The following is a 16,485-nucleotide window of genomic DNA, read 5'->3' on the forward strand; positions in this document are numbered from 1 at the left end:
ATTTTGAAATTTCTAAAGTTAGTTTACTATTATATATCCTGGTGAAAATCAAAAGGATTTCCAAATTTCGTTAAATTTGATTATGTACAAAAAATAGTTTTTTTCAAAAAAATTAAAAAATAAATACACAAATTTCTATCCATCCGAAGTGGAATGTGCAAATTTGTCTTGAAAACTAGTTTTGTTGTACATAACCGTTGATCACTTCTGTTTTTAAGTTACAATTAATCCTCTGCTAAAACACTGAGGAAATAAATATGAAATATATAATCCTACCTTCTTTGTTAGTACATACATAGCTTTAAAGGGCAAAGGAAAATGAAAAATTAAGTATGTTCCAAATCCAATTTTCCTACAAAGAAAAGTTGCTTCAATTTCCAAAAACTTAAAATTCACCATCAGTTTCTGCTTCAGAGCCGCGCCTCTTCTTCTTTCCTTCACCATGTCTAGACCTTCTCGGAGCCTCATCCTCACTTTCACTTTCATCATTCCTGTAACTTTCCTCTCGTTTAGCAGCATTCCCTCTATTCGAAGAACCTGAAACAATCTCTTGTCCTTTACCCTGATCCGAAACATCGTTCCTATCACTATACGGTGCTTTCTGATCTCTCTTAACCCAATTAGAGTTTTGAGGAGGCGGCTGTGCCGCCACCGGTGGTGGCGGTGGAGGAAAGAAAGGAGGCGGCATACCCACCGGCCGACCACCTCTTCCTCCACCCATAAACGGGCCCCTACCCTGACCCATCATCGGCCCAAACCCACCAGGAGGCCGACCCGCGAACATCATGGGTCCGGAAGCGGGGCCCGCAAAATCACCCCCGAATCTAGGACCGAACTGTCCAAATCCACGTGGCACCATACCAAAAGGATCGTGCATTGGGAAACCATCATGGTTAAGAGGTGGGCCATGGCCGTAAGGAAATCCGTCACCCCCCATCATGTTGGGGGGGAATCCTCGTACACCGGGGAAAGGGCGAGGACCACGTCCAAGGGGGGGCATGTGAGGGCCCCACATCATCCCCCTACCCACACCCCTACCTTGAGCTCCGAAAGCCTGTCCGGGGAATTCATCCTCATCTTCACTTTCTTCTTCTTCTTCTTCTTCCTCTTCCTCTTCTTCGTTGTCTTCGAAGGGTACGATGTCTGGGTTTTCGGCTCCGTTGTCGATGTTTACTCCCTTTGCCTTCTCTTCTTCTCGTTTCAGTTCTGCTGCAATAGCGATCGCCTGGGAAAAGACGATTATTTAAAATTTCAATCAATTATATAGTGCCGGTTGATAATCAAACATATGCTAGATACAGTTCAGTGAAACATCCAGAAATTCAACTTTGTGAAATTCAAGTACCATAAGATCACTGTCTGGCTCGAGGTAGAGCAATGATGCGAGCTGCTCACCAATAGAAGGCTCCAGTTCTTGACAGTCTCTACTTATCTGCAATGAGATTAATTGTGTGTTTATTCACTATACTGTGCAAGTCCACATATAGATATGATACAAGTAAAGGACAGGGCAGATCGGAAATATGAAGATCTCAAAATAATTTTGGAAAGTAAAAGATAAAACCATTCATCGATATCTCAAATAACTGAGATAAGTCTGTTTATATTTTGATTTTCATGGAACCATTACAATTATTCCTCTGATAATATATATAAAGTTCCAGCAACCCTAATGTTATAAACTTCGAAAGCCCAACTGTTCAAGAGGGCTAACGAAAACCACCAAAAACATTGACTGGATTTTTACTTTGTATGCTCGAATATTGACAATTTTAATTCACAAGATTTCCACAAAGCCAGGATTTGAGCTATTGGGACTACCATTTTAGTGCAGCCATCATGGAAGAAAATAAGAATCTTTGTTTTTAACTGTCAAACTGTCTGCCTTGAAATGTTTTCAACTCCTTTACTCAATCAAACGAGCAGAGAGAAACAAAAGTACAAAACATCATAATATCAAATACATCTTGGATATCAGTTAGACATAAAATTCAACAAGTACCTTCACTGGTAAGTTTTCGTTGTATGGATTTCTTAAATGCCGAGTTTTGTCAAAGGTCAATTCGCAGAGCTGCAAGCATGTATCATGGTCAGTTAATGCTTCAGTCCATTGTGAATTTAGCATATAATAGGATCAGATATAGCTACATCAATGTAATATGAAAGTACCAAACAGAAAGTGCAACTCCCACAGAGTCTACGGTGGACGATAAAGGCAAATAACAATTTTCTCACATTATTGCCCAGGGCCAGCAGCACTAATTATAGATAATGTTTTAATTTGGTAACAAATATATACAAAACAATGATATTATTTTACAACAAAATAGTATAATCACCAACTTCACTTAGTTTCGGTAAGCAATCGTAACATGTAGAAAAATGAAACTGCAGACTGGTGCTCAAGACAATTATAGAAGACAAAATATTGACCATTTGAGAATACCTTTAACCATTTGAGAGCGAAATTCCTTCCATAATGAGCAGTCCCATGAGCATGCTTCCAGTTCCCTCCACCAACGGAGCCACCAATTCTGGATGTCATCTTAGCACATCCCTATTAAGCCACAAATAGATCTATCACTATGACAATAAATAAGCAAACATCGTCCAATATTGAAACAATCCTAAGTTCATAGAGCATTTTGATCATTATCTGATGTCAATAACATAATAAGAAATATTACCTGAAAATGTCTAGTCTTGTTAACTGAAAAGATCAAAATGATATTCTCAACAGATTCAAAAGCCTCATTAAGTTTAGCCTCGTTGCTTCTCTGAGTTGCCCATACTCCTTGTTGTACAGATAGCTCCAGATTCTCGCGGTTGCAACTTTTCACCACAAAGTACCTATAATGATTATATGCACATGGATTCGTGTATAAGTAACCATACCTCAACTGAATCAACCTTTGTCCTTGTGTTCGAGTGCCTGTGTGTGTGTGAGAGCGAGAGAGGGAAAGAGAGAGCTGTTTCTTGGAAAAATAGTAAAGGAAAGCTACATGATAAATGTACAAACTATCTGAAGAGTACTCAATCATATGTAGCAACGGTCTGCAGTTAAATAGTGTTGCAAGGAAATCAAGTCCCCCATACAACCAAGAAAAAAAAAACAGAAGAATCTTGCTCATTTATTAGCTCAAGGCTCGAGTAGCAGAGTATAGCATTTGACAAAAAATCTGAATTACTATGAGGACCTAATTTGAAAGCATTACATGCTTAATCCCACATAAGTAATTCATAATTAGAATTCTAGCTAAGTCTAAGGAATTATATATCGGCAGGCCAATACACATTTCATGCATCAACAAAATAGGACTTATTTTCCATCAACATGCTCATTGAGATGAGTAAGTGCATACATACACTAAGAGAGCACCTAATCAACAAAATACTGAAGAGACAACAAACATTTGGTTGTTTCATTCTATGAAAATACTTAAAAGACCTTTACAGTATGCCTTCAGAAACATAGCAATTTCGTGAAAATTAAAATTGCATATTATTTAATATTAAGGAACTCTTTCCAGATAAATTTTAGTTCTCAAACCAAGGAGTAATAGTATAAAACAACATGAAGGAAAGCTATTAAGTACATCATCTAGAGAGTAAGAATAAACAATTAATCACATGAACAAAAACTGTTAATACTAAGGTGTGACAGATCTCGTAAAAGTTAAAATAATATCACCATATAAATACATCAACTGTTTTACTTAATTAAAGACCTTGTTCGGGACACACCTAGATGCTCCTTGAGGCAGGGGCGTAGCATTCCGACTAGCTTGATTTTGCTGGTCATTTGGTATACTCTGCAGTTGACCTTGGCTGCCCGGTTGTTGAGACTGCTGAGCTGGTTGATTAAGGTTACCAGGCTCTGCTGCGTTGGTTTTTCCTACTTGATGTGTACCATTGGGTCCTTGTGGAAACTGAGGTTTTTCGGTCTGCTGTGCGAAATTAGAATTACGGTTTTGAAAAAAGTTATTAGATTTCCCATAGTTGTATGAAGTCAATTGCTGAATCTTCTGAAGAACTTCTTCAACAGAAGGCGGAGGTCCAGGCAGCTTCGCATGCCTATACCTACAATCAGGGCCGTTTGGGCAAAACCCCAATTTATACCTGTAAAATTCCACCACCAGTCACAAAACATACAACATTAGAAACAAGAAACGAAAAGGAAAAAAAACAGTTATTTAACATACATCAGTTGTCGCACAACGGGATTCTAATGCAATTACATTTGGTACTCAGTGGAGAAAGATCAAGATAAATTATACATTTGGCAATTTCCGTGAAGTAAACCCTAGACATTGTGACCACAATCGGATCAGACTATGTCGTCTATATATACATTAAATCTCAAATTATACTTTAAATTTGTTCCAATATCCACCTGCCCCAAACATACAACGGCGAATGGCAGTAATAAAGGAAAAAAAGCTACAGATGTGTCAATTCATCAATCTACATACTTTGTAGAAACATGATTCGAATTGCAAGTAAGAGAAAAATTATCACTAAAACTGAAGAAGAAAAAATTAACTAAAAATTGAGACCACAGTAGACATACATATTGCATTCCTTGACATCTTCATTCGTATGCTTGTACACACAATCCTGCTCGCGGCACTCGCCGTACAGGCGAAAAAATCGGCAAATAGGCATCCGAGACTTGTCGTACTGATGAAGGAATCCACAAGCGTCGCCTTTCATACACAGAGATCGCAACCAGTGACGGCACACCGTCTGCCGGAAGCTCCGTCTGCCGCCGTTATTCATCCCCTCCGCCGCCTGCGTCGCCGGCACGGTTGCGGCGGAAGGGTTATAAGGATTAGCCGCCGCCGCCGCGGCAGAAGCTGTGTTCGCGTTCGCTGACGATTGGATTACGGGTACGGATGCTGTCGGGTGTGAGGGACCGATGTCCAACCCGCCCTCGAAATCAAAGCTTAAACCCCCTTCTCCGTCGTCCATCGAACAAGAGTTAGTGTGTGTATCTATCGACTGTATATATGTATATATATATATATATGTGTGATTGTGTATGTATATATGTATATATGTGTGTGAAATTCGGCGAAGCGTGGGGGTTTCGGAGTTGCAGAGCAATGGAGGTTTTAGGTGTTTAAAAGGGTCAGTTATAAGGAAGAAAATTAGAGAAGGTGAGTAATTAGGACTAATTACTATTACAGTATAATTAAGATTAAGTACGCAAGGTACAACTTGTTATGTGGTGTTGTTATTGTACCTTTGCCGAGGGGCGTTTATGTAATTTATAACAACCTGGCCCAATGTACAATTGCTACAGAAATATGCTCTGTTTCATTTTGGACTGCAAATATGCCCTAGTTGGACTGCAATGCAAGTTTGGGTGGAGTTTTTGGGCTTATGTATAAATAATTGAGTATTTAACGGAAAAATTGCAGTTTTCACCCCTCAAGTTTACATCGATTTTACATTTAGGTACCCATATTCACAAGAAACACATTTGATCCTCGTGTTTTAATAATTTAGCACATTTGGTCATTTTCGTCAATTTATTGTTAGTTCGTCAGTTAAGGCGATCATCGCCACACGCTTGATTTCGTTAGTACTAACGAAAAATTGACGGAAAATGACTAAAAATGTCAAATTTTTGAAACATGAGAGACCAATTGTAAAATCAGTGCAAACTTGAAAGGTGAAAACGATATTTTTCCCATAATTTAACACAGATTAACTTAATATATTTTCCAAATCATCACCGGAGCTTGATTCCAACAAAAATATACCGATTTCTTAATTTCTCCAAAAAAAAACAAAGAAAATAGAAGGGAAAATACATATCTTCAAAAAAATTCTCTAACAAAAGTTATGGTCTAATGATGAACAAAGAGGTACAACCTCAATTAATATAACCAAAAATAAACAAAATGACAAATTAAAAATAAATGAGTGACTAAGCGTGGTAATTTATAAATGAAGACCGTAGAAAAAAAGAGAAACAAAAAAGAAAACACTATTTTTCATTAAAAGGAAAAGAAAATAAAGTCTATATAAGTAATTAAAAGGGGAAGAAAAAAAATGATAAAAAGAAAAAGGACTATGTAAACAAAGTGACGACATCCCTACGGTACCCACGTACCATCAAAAGCCTGGGCACATTCTCAACCAACAAATCCATATACTCCATATAAAAGTAGGCCGGATGGTTCAGCGGCGGCGGCGGCAAACTCACCAGCACCACCGCCGACATCCTCGAGTACCTCAATATAGTCGAGTTCAGCTTCAAAGTTGTATAAAGAAACTTCTCAACCTGCGCCTCATTCACCACCACATTCTTCCCATCCGCCATCAAAGGCCGCCCTTCTCTCTCCGCCCTCCCCTTCATCTCCGCCAAATAACCGCTAATCCTCTCTCTAGCCAAACTGAAAGCCTCCACAGACTCATCCTGCTGCTCCGCCTGAGCAATATCCCACGACTTCATCGAAATCACAATCACCTCAGCCTGCATTCTCAAATCATAAAGGAACTTCTTCACATCGGCTTTCAGTTCCTCCGCATCGGAATCTTCCTCTGCAATACAGAAAACCTGAATCTTGCAGCTCTCGAAACTCTCCTTCGTTAAAAGCAGCTGCGATAAAAGAAGCATCAAACCACCGTCCCTCACAATCCAATACAAATCGATAGTACCGTACTGCCTTTGGTACTCGTTCGGCCACTCGTCTAACCCCTTCACTATAACAACGGCCTTATTTGCAACAATACAATCATTTATAATTCCCACAAAAGTTGCGGGTATTTCGGTCAAATTCTCTCTACGCCATATTTCAGGGTACCTCATTACAACGATGTTGGGCTTTAGATTTCCTAAACCCATTGTCTGAACGATGCCACGAAAGCCATCGGACATTGAAGGGGCTACAACTATCTCTGCCACACCTTCACATTTTTTGTACTCGATGTACGTACTAAGTGCTCTGCATGCAGCTTTTGCATCCTCTGCACATTCATGGTACTCGCCGTCTAAAATAGATACAAATATAGACATACCCCTGCCTTTCTTCTTCATGAAGTTAGCGAAATCGGCAAGTTTAGGGTGGCATGGTACATTCTCAGGCAATTTTCCCCAAGGGCGGCAGAATATGAGGGGGATAGGGTACCAGTTCTTTGGGTGTACCTGACTTGCTGTCGTCGCATAAATAATTCAAGTATTTAAGATTTTATCTTAAGAAATATGATTTTTTATCTGTATAGGAAATAATGCGTACGAACCTCCTAAAGAACGGAGACTTCGAAGAGCAAGTTGAAAGTAAGCACTTTTGAAACCGTCGCCCCAGTCACCAGCTTTTCCTTTGATGCTCACGTAATAATATATCAGGCTTGCCAAGGCTAAAGACACCACGGTGAAAGTCCACGAAATCAAAAACATGATAACTGCAAAAGAAATTTACAAGGTATAATAAATACTTGTGTTATTCAGAATAGTAAAGAAACTGAAACATATATATTACATTGCATGGTTACCACGTGTCTGAACGCAGAAGTCAAAAATCCAACTAACATCCTACAACACTTTGTCAATTGCCTTAAGACTGGCAATAAATTCAGTGATATGTGGGAAATAATCAAACTCTCCAACAATAATTTTCTTCGGAAGACATGTTATAGTGAATGACTACATTAATCTACACTAAGTTTCCTGTAGCAACTTTGATCGATTGATTTTCCTTAAGAAGTTATCCAATAGATTTCATTTATGGTTAAACATGGAAACTAACCTATACAAATCGATGCTCCAATAAGGGAGAGACTCCAGTGGTGAAATTTCCAGCGAGGGCGCCAGCTAGGCGCATCTAAAAGATCCAAAAGAAAGCAAGACAAGTTGACACCTCCATAGCACAGAAGGTAGAACATAGTAACAGTTGGAGTAATAAGGTCCAGATTGCCGATAATAACACATCCAATACAGAGGAAGGCGGTGAACAGTGTAGCAACATGAGGTTCACTACCATCTGCCACTTTGAAGTAATTAAGAACGGGCAGAATATCATCATTGGCTATTGCAGCAAGAAGACGAGGGGCGCCAGTCAGGCTCTGTAGAGCTGCGCCTAATGTTGAGAGAATAATACCAATATATGTGATAGCAGGTACAGGCCAAGCAACTGTAGCTGTAAGTAACCTGTAAAGCAGCACATTTTAAGTTCAAGCATATTATTTTGATTTATTGCAATTAGATTTTGAGATAAAATCAGGAACAAATACATGATTATCCTTCAAATTCTTCATAGTTTAAATTAGAAGCACTGATACTGCTACTAGGAATTCCACTATTTAAAGAAAACAAAAGAAAGTGTTTTAGATCCTATACAACATCCCTCGATAATGTACAGACAGGCCATTATGTGATCTCTGCCACTCTTAACAGTTCTGATGAATTCATCGTCTGCTTTGACCCCCTGATTGGCTAGTCAACATCCCATTAATTGTATTCTAAATTGAACATATACTTATTTTGACTAACTATGGTTATAATGGAGAATGTACTATGTCAAAAGGATTTCTTGCTGTAACTCCAACACATCAGCTGCAAACAAAATACGAAATGCATACTGTGAATAGAAGTACTGAGTACATGTGGGCCATGGCTTAGAAAAAATGAAACTGAGTCTGTCATGATGACTAAATTTCATGACATTCATAGCCTGCAAAAAGTATAGCATATAATACAGAGTAATGACAGCTAGAAAACTCCAGACGAGAACGACAAAGGCAGCTAAGCAGAATTTGCATATGTTACCTGTCAGTCAGAAGTTTATCCCTGGTTGCCAGAGCTCCGAAAAACAACACAGTGACCAGATATAAAATTGTAGTTGCCAAAGTTGCAGCTAAAGTCCCAACGGGAATGGAGCGCTGAGTGTCCTTAAGCGATGCAGACCGATTTGAACCTGCCATAATCCCCGTTACAGCTGGGAAAAATAGACCTACCAGTGCACTGACAATAATATAAAAAGGTAACAGTTAGAATCCATATGGCATAGTTCCTCTCATCCTTACATACTATGTTTCGACTATCACATCATTTGACATCTATCATCCATTTTACTACAACCTTTTGCGTCTATAGTAGTATTCAGTAACCAGCTTCTCGTGAATGTCCCAAAAACTTCCATGATATATATATACAGAGGCATTAGTCTACCTAATATGCTAAAATTAAGAATACCCATATTTTTTCCTCATGCCAATGAGGACTATATGATGGTTTCAGGTAAAGAGTGCAAGTAAAACAAATAAAGCAATGCCACACGACAACATCTTGCTGTGTATCCAATTTATTATGAACATAGTCAACCACCATCTTGCTGTGTACCCATAACCTCGTGAATAATTCGAAATCAACGAATCAGTTCAAATAATTATCATGAAACTGATCGTGCACGGCAAATGAACTCCAGATAAGCCGAATATGGGTAACTAAATGCCACAAGAAAATGTGGAAATTTTGTCAAAGTTTGCATACTGAGGAAAGGCATTCTACATTAAGGATTTTCTGGTTATAAACCCATTAAATATGACAAAAGAAGAGGACAAATAAGTTACTCGGCCAGGCTGGGAATTTTATCACTGAACACCACAAAAGTAGGATAAGTAAATAAGAGAAATGGAGAAGGAAATAAGTTATATGAGGAGGCCTCACTTGAAATTCCAGTATATTTTCCCATTAGGATCTGGGATTCCAGCATTATTAGTCATTTGATACTCTGATCCCCAATTATCTTTGAAAGATTGCAAACTCAAGCCAGTGATTCCCTCTGTACCATGTGCAATAGGAACACATTAAAGCCCAACCAAAAGTCAAAAGAATGAAATAGATAAATACTCAAATGGAAAAACTACAAAAAAAAAAGGAGAAATAAACAAACATACGAACAACCTGGAGAGGTAGAAAACATGCACAGCGTGATCTAACAGTGGTATCATATACATATCTCTCGAATGAAAACCCTAATCATGTTGTATCCATATCTATTTCGGGATGCCTACATGGATACTCTTTCATTTTTTCAGCAAGACACTTAAAGAAAGATGACACAAGTGCATGCATCGTCCTTTTATTGTTATCCACACATCAGCATACTGAGCCTTGATGTGAAATATATTTCAGATGAAATAATATTTCTCCACAGGATTGAAATCATAAACATAATATATGATCTTCAAACAACAATAATATTCGCATATTCAACTCCTGATTCCAGCAGAAAAAACATCAAGCATCAGCGTAGGAAGAATAATTTCAACAGCTTATGGCAGGAATAAACTCCTATTAGGTGACATTACTCGTACGGGATAAAAAACAGCTTTGCACATTTCATTGAAAATTCACAATTATTACAATAGTAATAAATAAAGATCAAGAGCAATTAGAGACATTAAGCATAAATTTTCTAAAAAGATAAAAGTGAAAGTACCAATAGTAAGGAACTAACCTGCTGGATAGTTTGTCCCCGCCAAAAATATCCCAACAAATATGCAGAACAATGAAAACACAACAGGTAGAAGAAAGGCTGGTGCAACTCGGTTGATCATTTTCACTCCACCAAATACTATGAAACATAGGATGATTGTCACAATAATCCCATAAACTTGCAAGTCATGTAAACTTGGGCTGGTAATAGGCTGTGCGACGTCTGTGCCATTTACCTTCACAAAGGTCTGCGTATCTACAAGAATGAGAATAATTTGGAGTTTAAACTCATAAAGCTGAAATATTGGATTTACATAGGAAAGATGACAATTGCTCATGGAAAGAATTGCTGACAGAACATGTTAAAGCGACCTTATTAAAGATTTCATCTTACCAGAAAGATTTATCATTCATATTAACAGGTACTCTATAAAAATGAGTTCTAAGAATCTCTTCATAATTCCGTATCCATCGATCTAGTCTAGATTAACTTGGCGAAAAGGGATAGTCATTAGGATTGATTGTTTCCTATAATAAATTGTATTTCCACTTTTTTGTGGTTGGTATCAAGTTCACATCTCATATGAATACATAAAAATGATTGTGCAAAAGGACGGAAAAATATATAGAAACAAGGTTTCAACAAAACGAACACCTATCAGGATATCTTCACTAGTAAAAATGATTGTGCAAAAGGACGGAAAATATATAGAAAAAGGTTTCAACAAAACAAACACCTATCAGGATATCTTCACTAGTCAACTGAAGATCATTTCATCAGTATTTACCTCTGAAAATCCCTGCCTGTGGTAAAGCATTTAGGAAAGTCTCGACAGCTCCCAAAACATAACTGTATCGAGGGAGAACAAACAAGCACAAAAGATTAAATTAGAATAGCACACATGCTCGTTGAACCTGAGACATGAAAAGAAAAAGACACCCCCACTATTTCAATTATGTATACTCACAGAGCACCAGCAACTGCATTTCCAAGGAAAAAACATAAACCAATGCTTACTCCAACCTCTGGACCCAAGGCTCGACCTATGAGATAATAAGGTCCCCCTCCCTGGATTACAAAGGATAGCTTAAGTGTGCATGTCAATCAAATGATTAACTAAACTAAAGATTATCTACGAATCCCCAAAATCAGGCCTTACTAAATACTTCTCACTAGGACCGAGCATATGTTGTCAACAAAGAAAGATGTGAGCTATACCTTCATTGCACCATTTGTGGCAATCGCACTCAAGGATATAGTTGTAAGGAAAGTACATGAACCACAGAAGGCAACCAGCAATAATGATTGGCCAATCCCAGCCATACCCACAATCCTATAGTTGACAGTGTAAATCAGAATATAATTTTATAGATGTACAGAACTAAATACACATTAAACAGGAAACAATTTATGCTGCAAATTTGAAACAAAAAAAGCAACAATCAGAGATTACATATTTCCAGTCTACCCTAGTCTCAACAGCTTAATATAGTATTCTTTTGTACCTCCAATCTGATTAAACATACATTTCTTTTGGCAAATTCTTACACTAGCTGAGGAAAAAAAAACACATTCACAACTAAATTTCACATTCCAGACCCTGTAACCTCTCTCAAACATATGAAACATATAAACCAACTCCTAGAGCAAGCAAAGATGAAATAAACATAGCCCAAGTCTAACAGAGCAAAAGGATCAAACAGAAAAATGTCTATAAGAGGCAACCAGAGCAAAAGGATCAAACACATAAAATTTGATTTTCAATGAGCCATGCATCATAGAGTCGCTTTGACGGTTTCCAAAATTATTATATCAAAAAGGAAATATCAAGAAGGAAAAGGGTCTTAAATGTATCTTAAAAACAATAGAAAATACCAATGTATAGACACATCGGTATAGACACATCTCTCTTCAGAAGTTTGAAAATTTTCAGGTATATTATACATCGGTATAGACACATCTCTCTTCAGAAGTTTGAAGCATTTTCAGGCATATATATACATCAAATTTTAAAAATTCTGGCTGTCAAATTGAGCTAAAATCCCAAGTAAAGAATCATTTCGTTTATGTGCATCAAGGATCAAGTATCTTCAGCATCACACAGGCATTTCAAACTCAATAGAGAACATTCAGCAACATGGAGCTTACCATGAAAACCTGATGTAGTAAATAATTCCCAGAATGTTCTGCAAACAAGGCACAAACACACCCATCATTGTCCCTAGTTTGACACTGCTGGCCTGCGAGATAAGTAACTCGCATCAGAAGAATTGATGAGAGAAGATGTGCACTCCATTTTCATTCACAAAAACAAAAACTCATTTGAAGCCACTCCCTGGTCTTAGAAAGATAAGAGGCAAAAGACAGCAGGAAATACTAAAAACACAAGCATGTGAAGACCATTAAGACAACCATGAGCCAAGCAAAGTCATATACGGGCACAACATAAGAAAGCATAGCATTAGCAAGACCACAAAAATACAGAATATTCACTGACCTGTGGACGCTCAACATTAACCGGTACATCATCTCCATCTACCGGACTTAATGGTGTTTGAGCCTGGTCACCTGCCATACTGAGACATGAACACTCATGAAAACAATTCAGACTACAGCCACAGAAACATTTAATATAAAATATTATCAGGAATACCCATCATATGACTAAGTAACCTTCAACTCTAAAGCTCATATGATTATATCATTATTGAACGAGAGAAGAACATTAAAATATTATAATACACGAAATAGTTAGGATAAGTGGCAACCTCAAATTTTTAATCAAGAGAACAGCAATCATTTCTGTCATACCTTTTAAGCCCCAAAATGTTAACGAGTGAGTCGAAACCAAATAATTCCAACTTGGATTCAGTCTGAGAGCCATTAACACCTCCATGACTAGGCAATGACCTGTCTCTTGCCTCAGAAGTCATGTTTTGTGGCATACCGGCATTAACTTTTCTACAAATGCAAAAGGCTCATATAAACATAAAATTTAATGACGAAGATATGTGACAGGAAAATAATTTCCAAGAAAGGGATCTATTAAGCACCATGCAATCAACCAATGTGCAAAACTACCACAGCACAATATTGTGGATAAAACCAGTTCAAAAAGGCTTTATGAAAGAAGAATAGGAGCAACGTCCAAAATATGCACATGGCTTTATTGAGGGGACATATATTGCTTGGAATTGGTGTCACTCGCGGTTACAAGTATGACACCAAGTATACAGCCTAAGTTTCGGTGAAGCGAAATGTTTCAATGGATTCGAGGCATTCATGATTCAGTTAGGAGCTATACAGACAAATATAATAAATCCACGCAAAGAATGTGATAATGCTAAACACAAAAACAAAAATAACCTGTAAACTTTAAAAGATGGAGAGTGGCACTTGATGAAATCAACAACAGTTAATTTTTCTATAGTGGTTAGATTATGTGCTTTAGGCTTACTTCCACTCAATAATGAAAATGTATTAAGGGATCTCGTTAACAGATTTAGCATTCCCGCAAATTACTTTCCTGTTTCCTATCCCATAATATCTTTTACACTTCCATAATATTCCACCACTTCAGATTTTTTTTGCACCCCGAAATTGAACACCAGTATGAATGATCAACAAGCAAATTTAAGAGCAAGCCTTCGACTACGAGCTAATATATCTAGACAATTCAATCAATAAGCAAGGAAACAATGGACAGGACCAGCAATTAGGCTACCAAGTATACTAACTTCGAGCAAATCGAAAATCCAATCCGAACACAACTTTGAAGTTATTGTTCTACTTCAACACAAGGTGAATCATTGAAACTAATAATGTAGGTTTTGCACTTAGCTCAGGCCAAAAACAGCAAGCATAAAATGCTCGTAAACAATGAAAAAAAACCATGCTCGATTACTAAACCATAACATAGAATTAAAATAAAATAAAACATCCAAATCCAAACATAAGGGATTCATCAAAAAAAAAAAAGTGAAAAATCATAGTTACTTGGCATCGTTTAATGAAGCCGAAGAAGATGCCCGAACGCCGGGATCAATCGAAGACATCTCGAGAATGGCTCGATCGTGGTCATGTGCAAACACGGGCCTGTATTTCCGGCCGCCCACACCCCTCCCCGACGAAAACTCATTGTCCTCCGACGTTTCTATGTCGACTCCATTATTTTCAGCTGCCATTGCATTGATTCAATTGGTTCAATTTCACTTGGATCTACTTTCCTTTTACTGTATATATATATATACGTATATTTGTGAAAAGTATAGGCTAAGGAAAAGGGGAGGGGATTCAGATTCGAGAAAAATGAACGAAGAAAAGGAAGAGAAAGATCTCTGACAATTCAAACACGAGGAATTGAAAAAGAAACGAAATCTTATGGATTTGAAAATGAAGAAAAAATGGATTTTCTTTTCAATCTCCGCTGGTCTGCGCTTATTTTTTAACCGAAGAAGGCGCGTGGCTACTACGACCGCGAGTTACCACGTCGTTTTTTTGACTGATGAAATGTGCAGTTGTAGGGGACGCGTTCCCTGCAGTTCTCTGCAGTTAATTGCGTAATGTAACACGATTTTAGTTAATCTCCAATTACTCGAAATGCCGAATAAAGCGTGGAACCATAGTTCTTTTCTACAAGATTGGGCTGATTTCTTCAAACGGCCCTAATAGTTGTGTTGGGCTCGACTTTTTCTCAGAAGCTGGGTTGAATTACAATTTATTTCAGTTCATGGATTTAGGTGTTTGAATATGGCCCAAAACCTTTTTTTTTTCTCTAGTAGAAAGAACTGTTGAGACTGGTCATTATTTTCATTATCGTGCAATATCTTTCAAATCACACAAACGATAGCAGTCGATTGCACAAATATGTTTGTAGAGCTTTCGGCCGGAATGATGTGGTTTGGGCCAGAGAGCCCATTTTCCACCAAAGCGGCCCACCATCGGATAGGTCCAATAAAATATTTATGAGCCCCCAAGTCTAGATTAATAACTGATCTCATTCGTTGGTTTATATTGTGTAGTCCCGACCCTTCAATCTCTCACTTAAATATCCTCTATTTTCTCTCTTGCCCAACTCTCGTTTACATGGAACTCTGTCCAAGCAGACCAATTTTCAAGTGATCCACATGCATATATAAGCATTACGCCATTACCTGATAATTTTCTTCTCTTAATTTTCTTCTCAAGTGATCCTCTATTATGATTAGAACTATGATTAGTGTTATGAATAGAACTAGGAATACAATAAGGATTTGGATAATATTAGAATTACAATCATAATTAGCATATCTATATTAGCATTAACATTAACAATATTAACATATTAGTATTAGTTATAGTATTAATAATAGTATTACTATTAATATTAGTATTAGTAATAGTATTAGTATTGGTATTAGTATTAGTATTAGTATTAGTATTAGTATTAGTATTAGTATTAGTATTAGTATTAGTATTAGTATTAGTATTACTATTAGTATTAGTATTAGTATTAGTATTAGTATTAGTATTAGTATTAGTATTAGTATTAGTATTAGTATTAGTATTAGTATTAGTATTAGTATTAGTATTAATATTAGTATTAGTATTAGTATTAGTATTAATATTAGTATTAGTATTAGTATTAGTATTATTATTAGTATTATTAGTATTAGTATTAGTATTAGTATTAGTATTAGTACAAATATTAGTATTAACATAAGTGTAAGTATCTGTATCAATATTATTATCGGTATCAGTATATGTATCAGTATCAGTATCGGTACCACAATATGTATCAGTACCAATATCAGTACCAGTATCAGTATCATTATTAGTTTCGGTATCAATATCTGTATCAGTATTAGTATCAGTATCAGTATCAATATCAGTATCAGTATCAGTATCAGTATCAGTATCAGTATCGGTATCGGTATCAATATCGGTATATGTATATGTATTATGTATCATTAGCATTAAAATTAGTTTTAGCATTTATATTATTATTAGTAATAGTATTATTAATAGTATTAGTATCAATATTAGTATTAATATTACA

The 16,485-nt window shown here is 36.9% G+C and overlaps 2 protein-coding genes across 2 annotated transcripts; both read right to left on the reverse strand.

The window, feature by feature from the left end:
• Window positions 1–132: 132 nt before the first annotated feature.
• Window positions 133–5,204, reverse strand: CPSF30 (cleavage and polyadenylation specificity factor 30). Its single transcript, XM_012974759.2, has 7 exons — window positions 4,571–5,204; window positions 3,745–4,119; window positions 2,688–2,850; window positions 2,447–2,557; window positions 2,003–2,071; window positions 1,346–1,432; window positions 133–1,225 (listed from the first exon to the last, which is right to left on the reverse strand). The coding sequence occupies exons 1-7, from the start codon at window positions 4,969–4,971 to the stop codon at window positions 386–388; spliced, it is 2,046 nt and encodes a 681-aa protein (XP_012830213.2). The 5' UTR covers window positions 4,972–5,204; the 3' UTR covers window positions 133–385.
• A 781-nt stretch (window positions 5,205–5,985) lies between these two features.
• On the reverse strand, window positions 5,986–15,322 carry CCC1 (cation-chloride co-transporter 1). The gene is made up of 13 exons (XM_012974760.2): window positions 14,445–15,322; window positions 13,260–13,409; window positions 12,946–13,024; window positions 12,597–12,688; window positions 11,667–11,781; window positions 11,416–11,516; window positions 11,236–11,297; window positions 10,470–10,703; window positions 9,677–9,791; window positions 8,777–8,971; window positions 7,758–8,158; window positions 7,252–7,413; window positions 5,986–7,164 (listed from the first exon to the last, which is right to left on the reverse strand). The coding sequence occupies exons 1-13, from the start codon at window positions 14,630–14,632 to the stop codon at window positions 6,080–6,082; spliced, it is 2,979 nt and encodes a 992-aa protein (XP_012830214.2). The 5' UTR covers window positions 14,633–15,322; the 3' UTR covers window positions 5,986–6,079.
• Between the last annotated feature and the right edge of the window lie 1,163 nt (window positions 15,323–16,485).

The sequence above is a fragment of the Erythranthe guttata genome, chromosome 8 (genome assembly GCF_056151865.1).
Source record: "Erythranthe guttata isolate IM_541 chromosome 8, IM_541, whole genome shotgun sequence".
Classification (NCBI taxonomy): Eukaryota; Viridiplantae; Streptophyta; class Magnoliopsida; order Lamiales; family Phrymaceae; genus Erythranthe; species Erythranthe guttata.

Bases quoted from the DNA above. Each gene is read 5' to 3' on its own strand.
- CPSF30 (XM_012974759.2), bottom strand. From the start codon at position 4,971: ATGGACGACGGAGAAGGGGGTTTAAGCTTTGATTTCGAGGGCGGGTTG. The intron at 2,558-2,687 runs GTAATATTTCTT...GTGGCTTAATAG, and splicing joins ACAAGACTAGACATTTTCAG to GGATGTGCTAAGATGACATC. The intron at 2,072-2,446 runs GTATTCTCAAAT...ACATGCTTGCAG, and splicing joins TCGCTCTCAAATGGTTAAAG to CTCTGCGAATTGACCTTTGA.
- CCC1 (XM_012974760.2), bottom strand. From the start codon at position 14,632: ATGGCAGCTGAAAATAATGGAGTCGACATAGAAACGTCGGAGGACAAT. The intron at 12,689-12,945 runs GTCAGTGAATAT...CTTATCTCGCAG, and splicing joins TTAATGTTGAGCGTCCACAG to GCCAGCAGTGTCAAACTAGG. The intron at 7,414-7,757 runs GTTAGTTTCCAT...TTTCTTTTGCAG, and splicing joins TGGAGCATCGATTTGTATAG to TTATCATGTTTTTGATTTCG.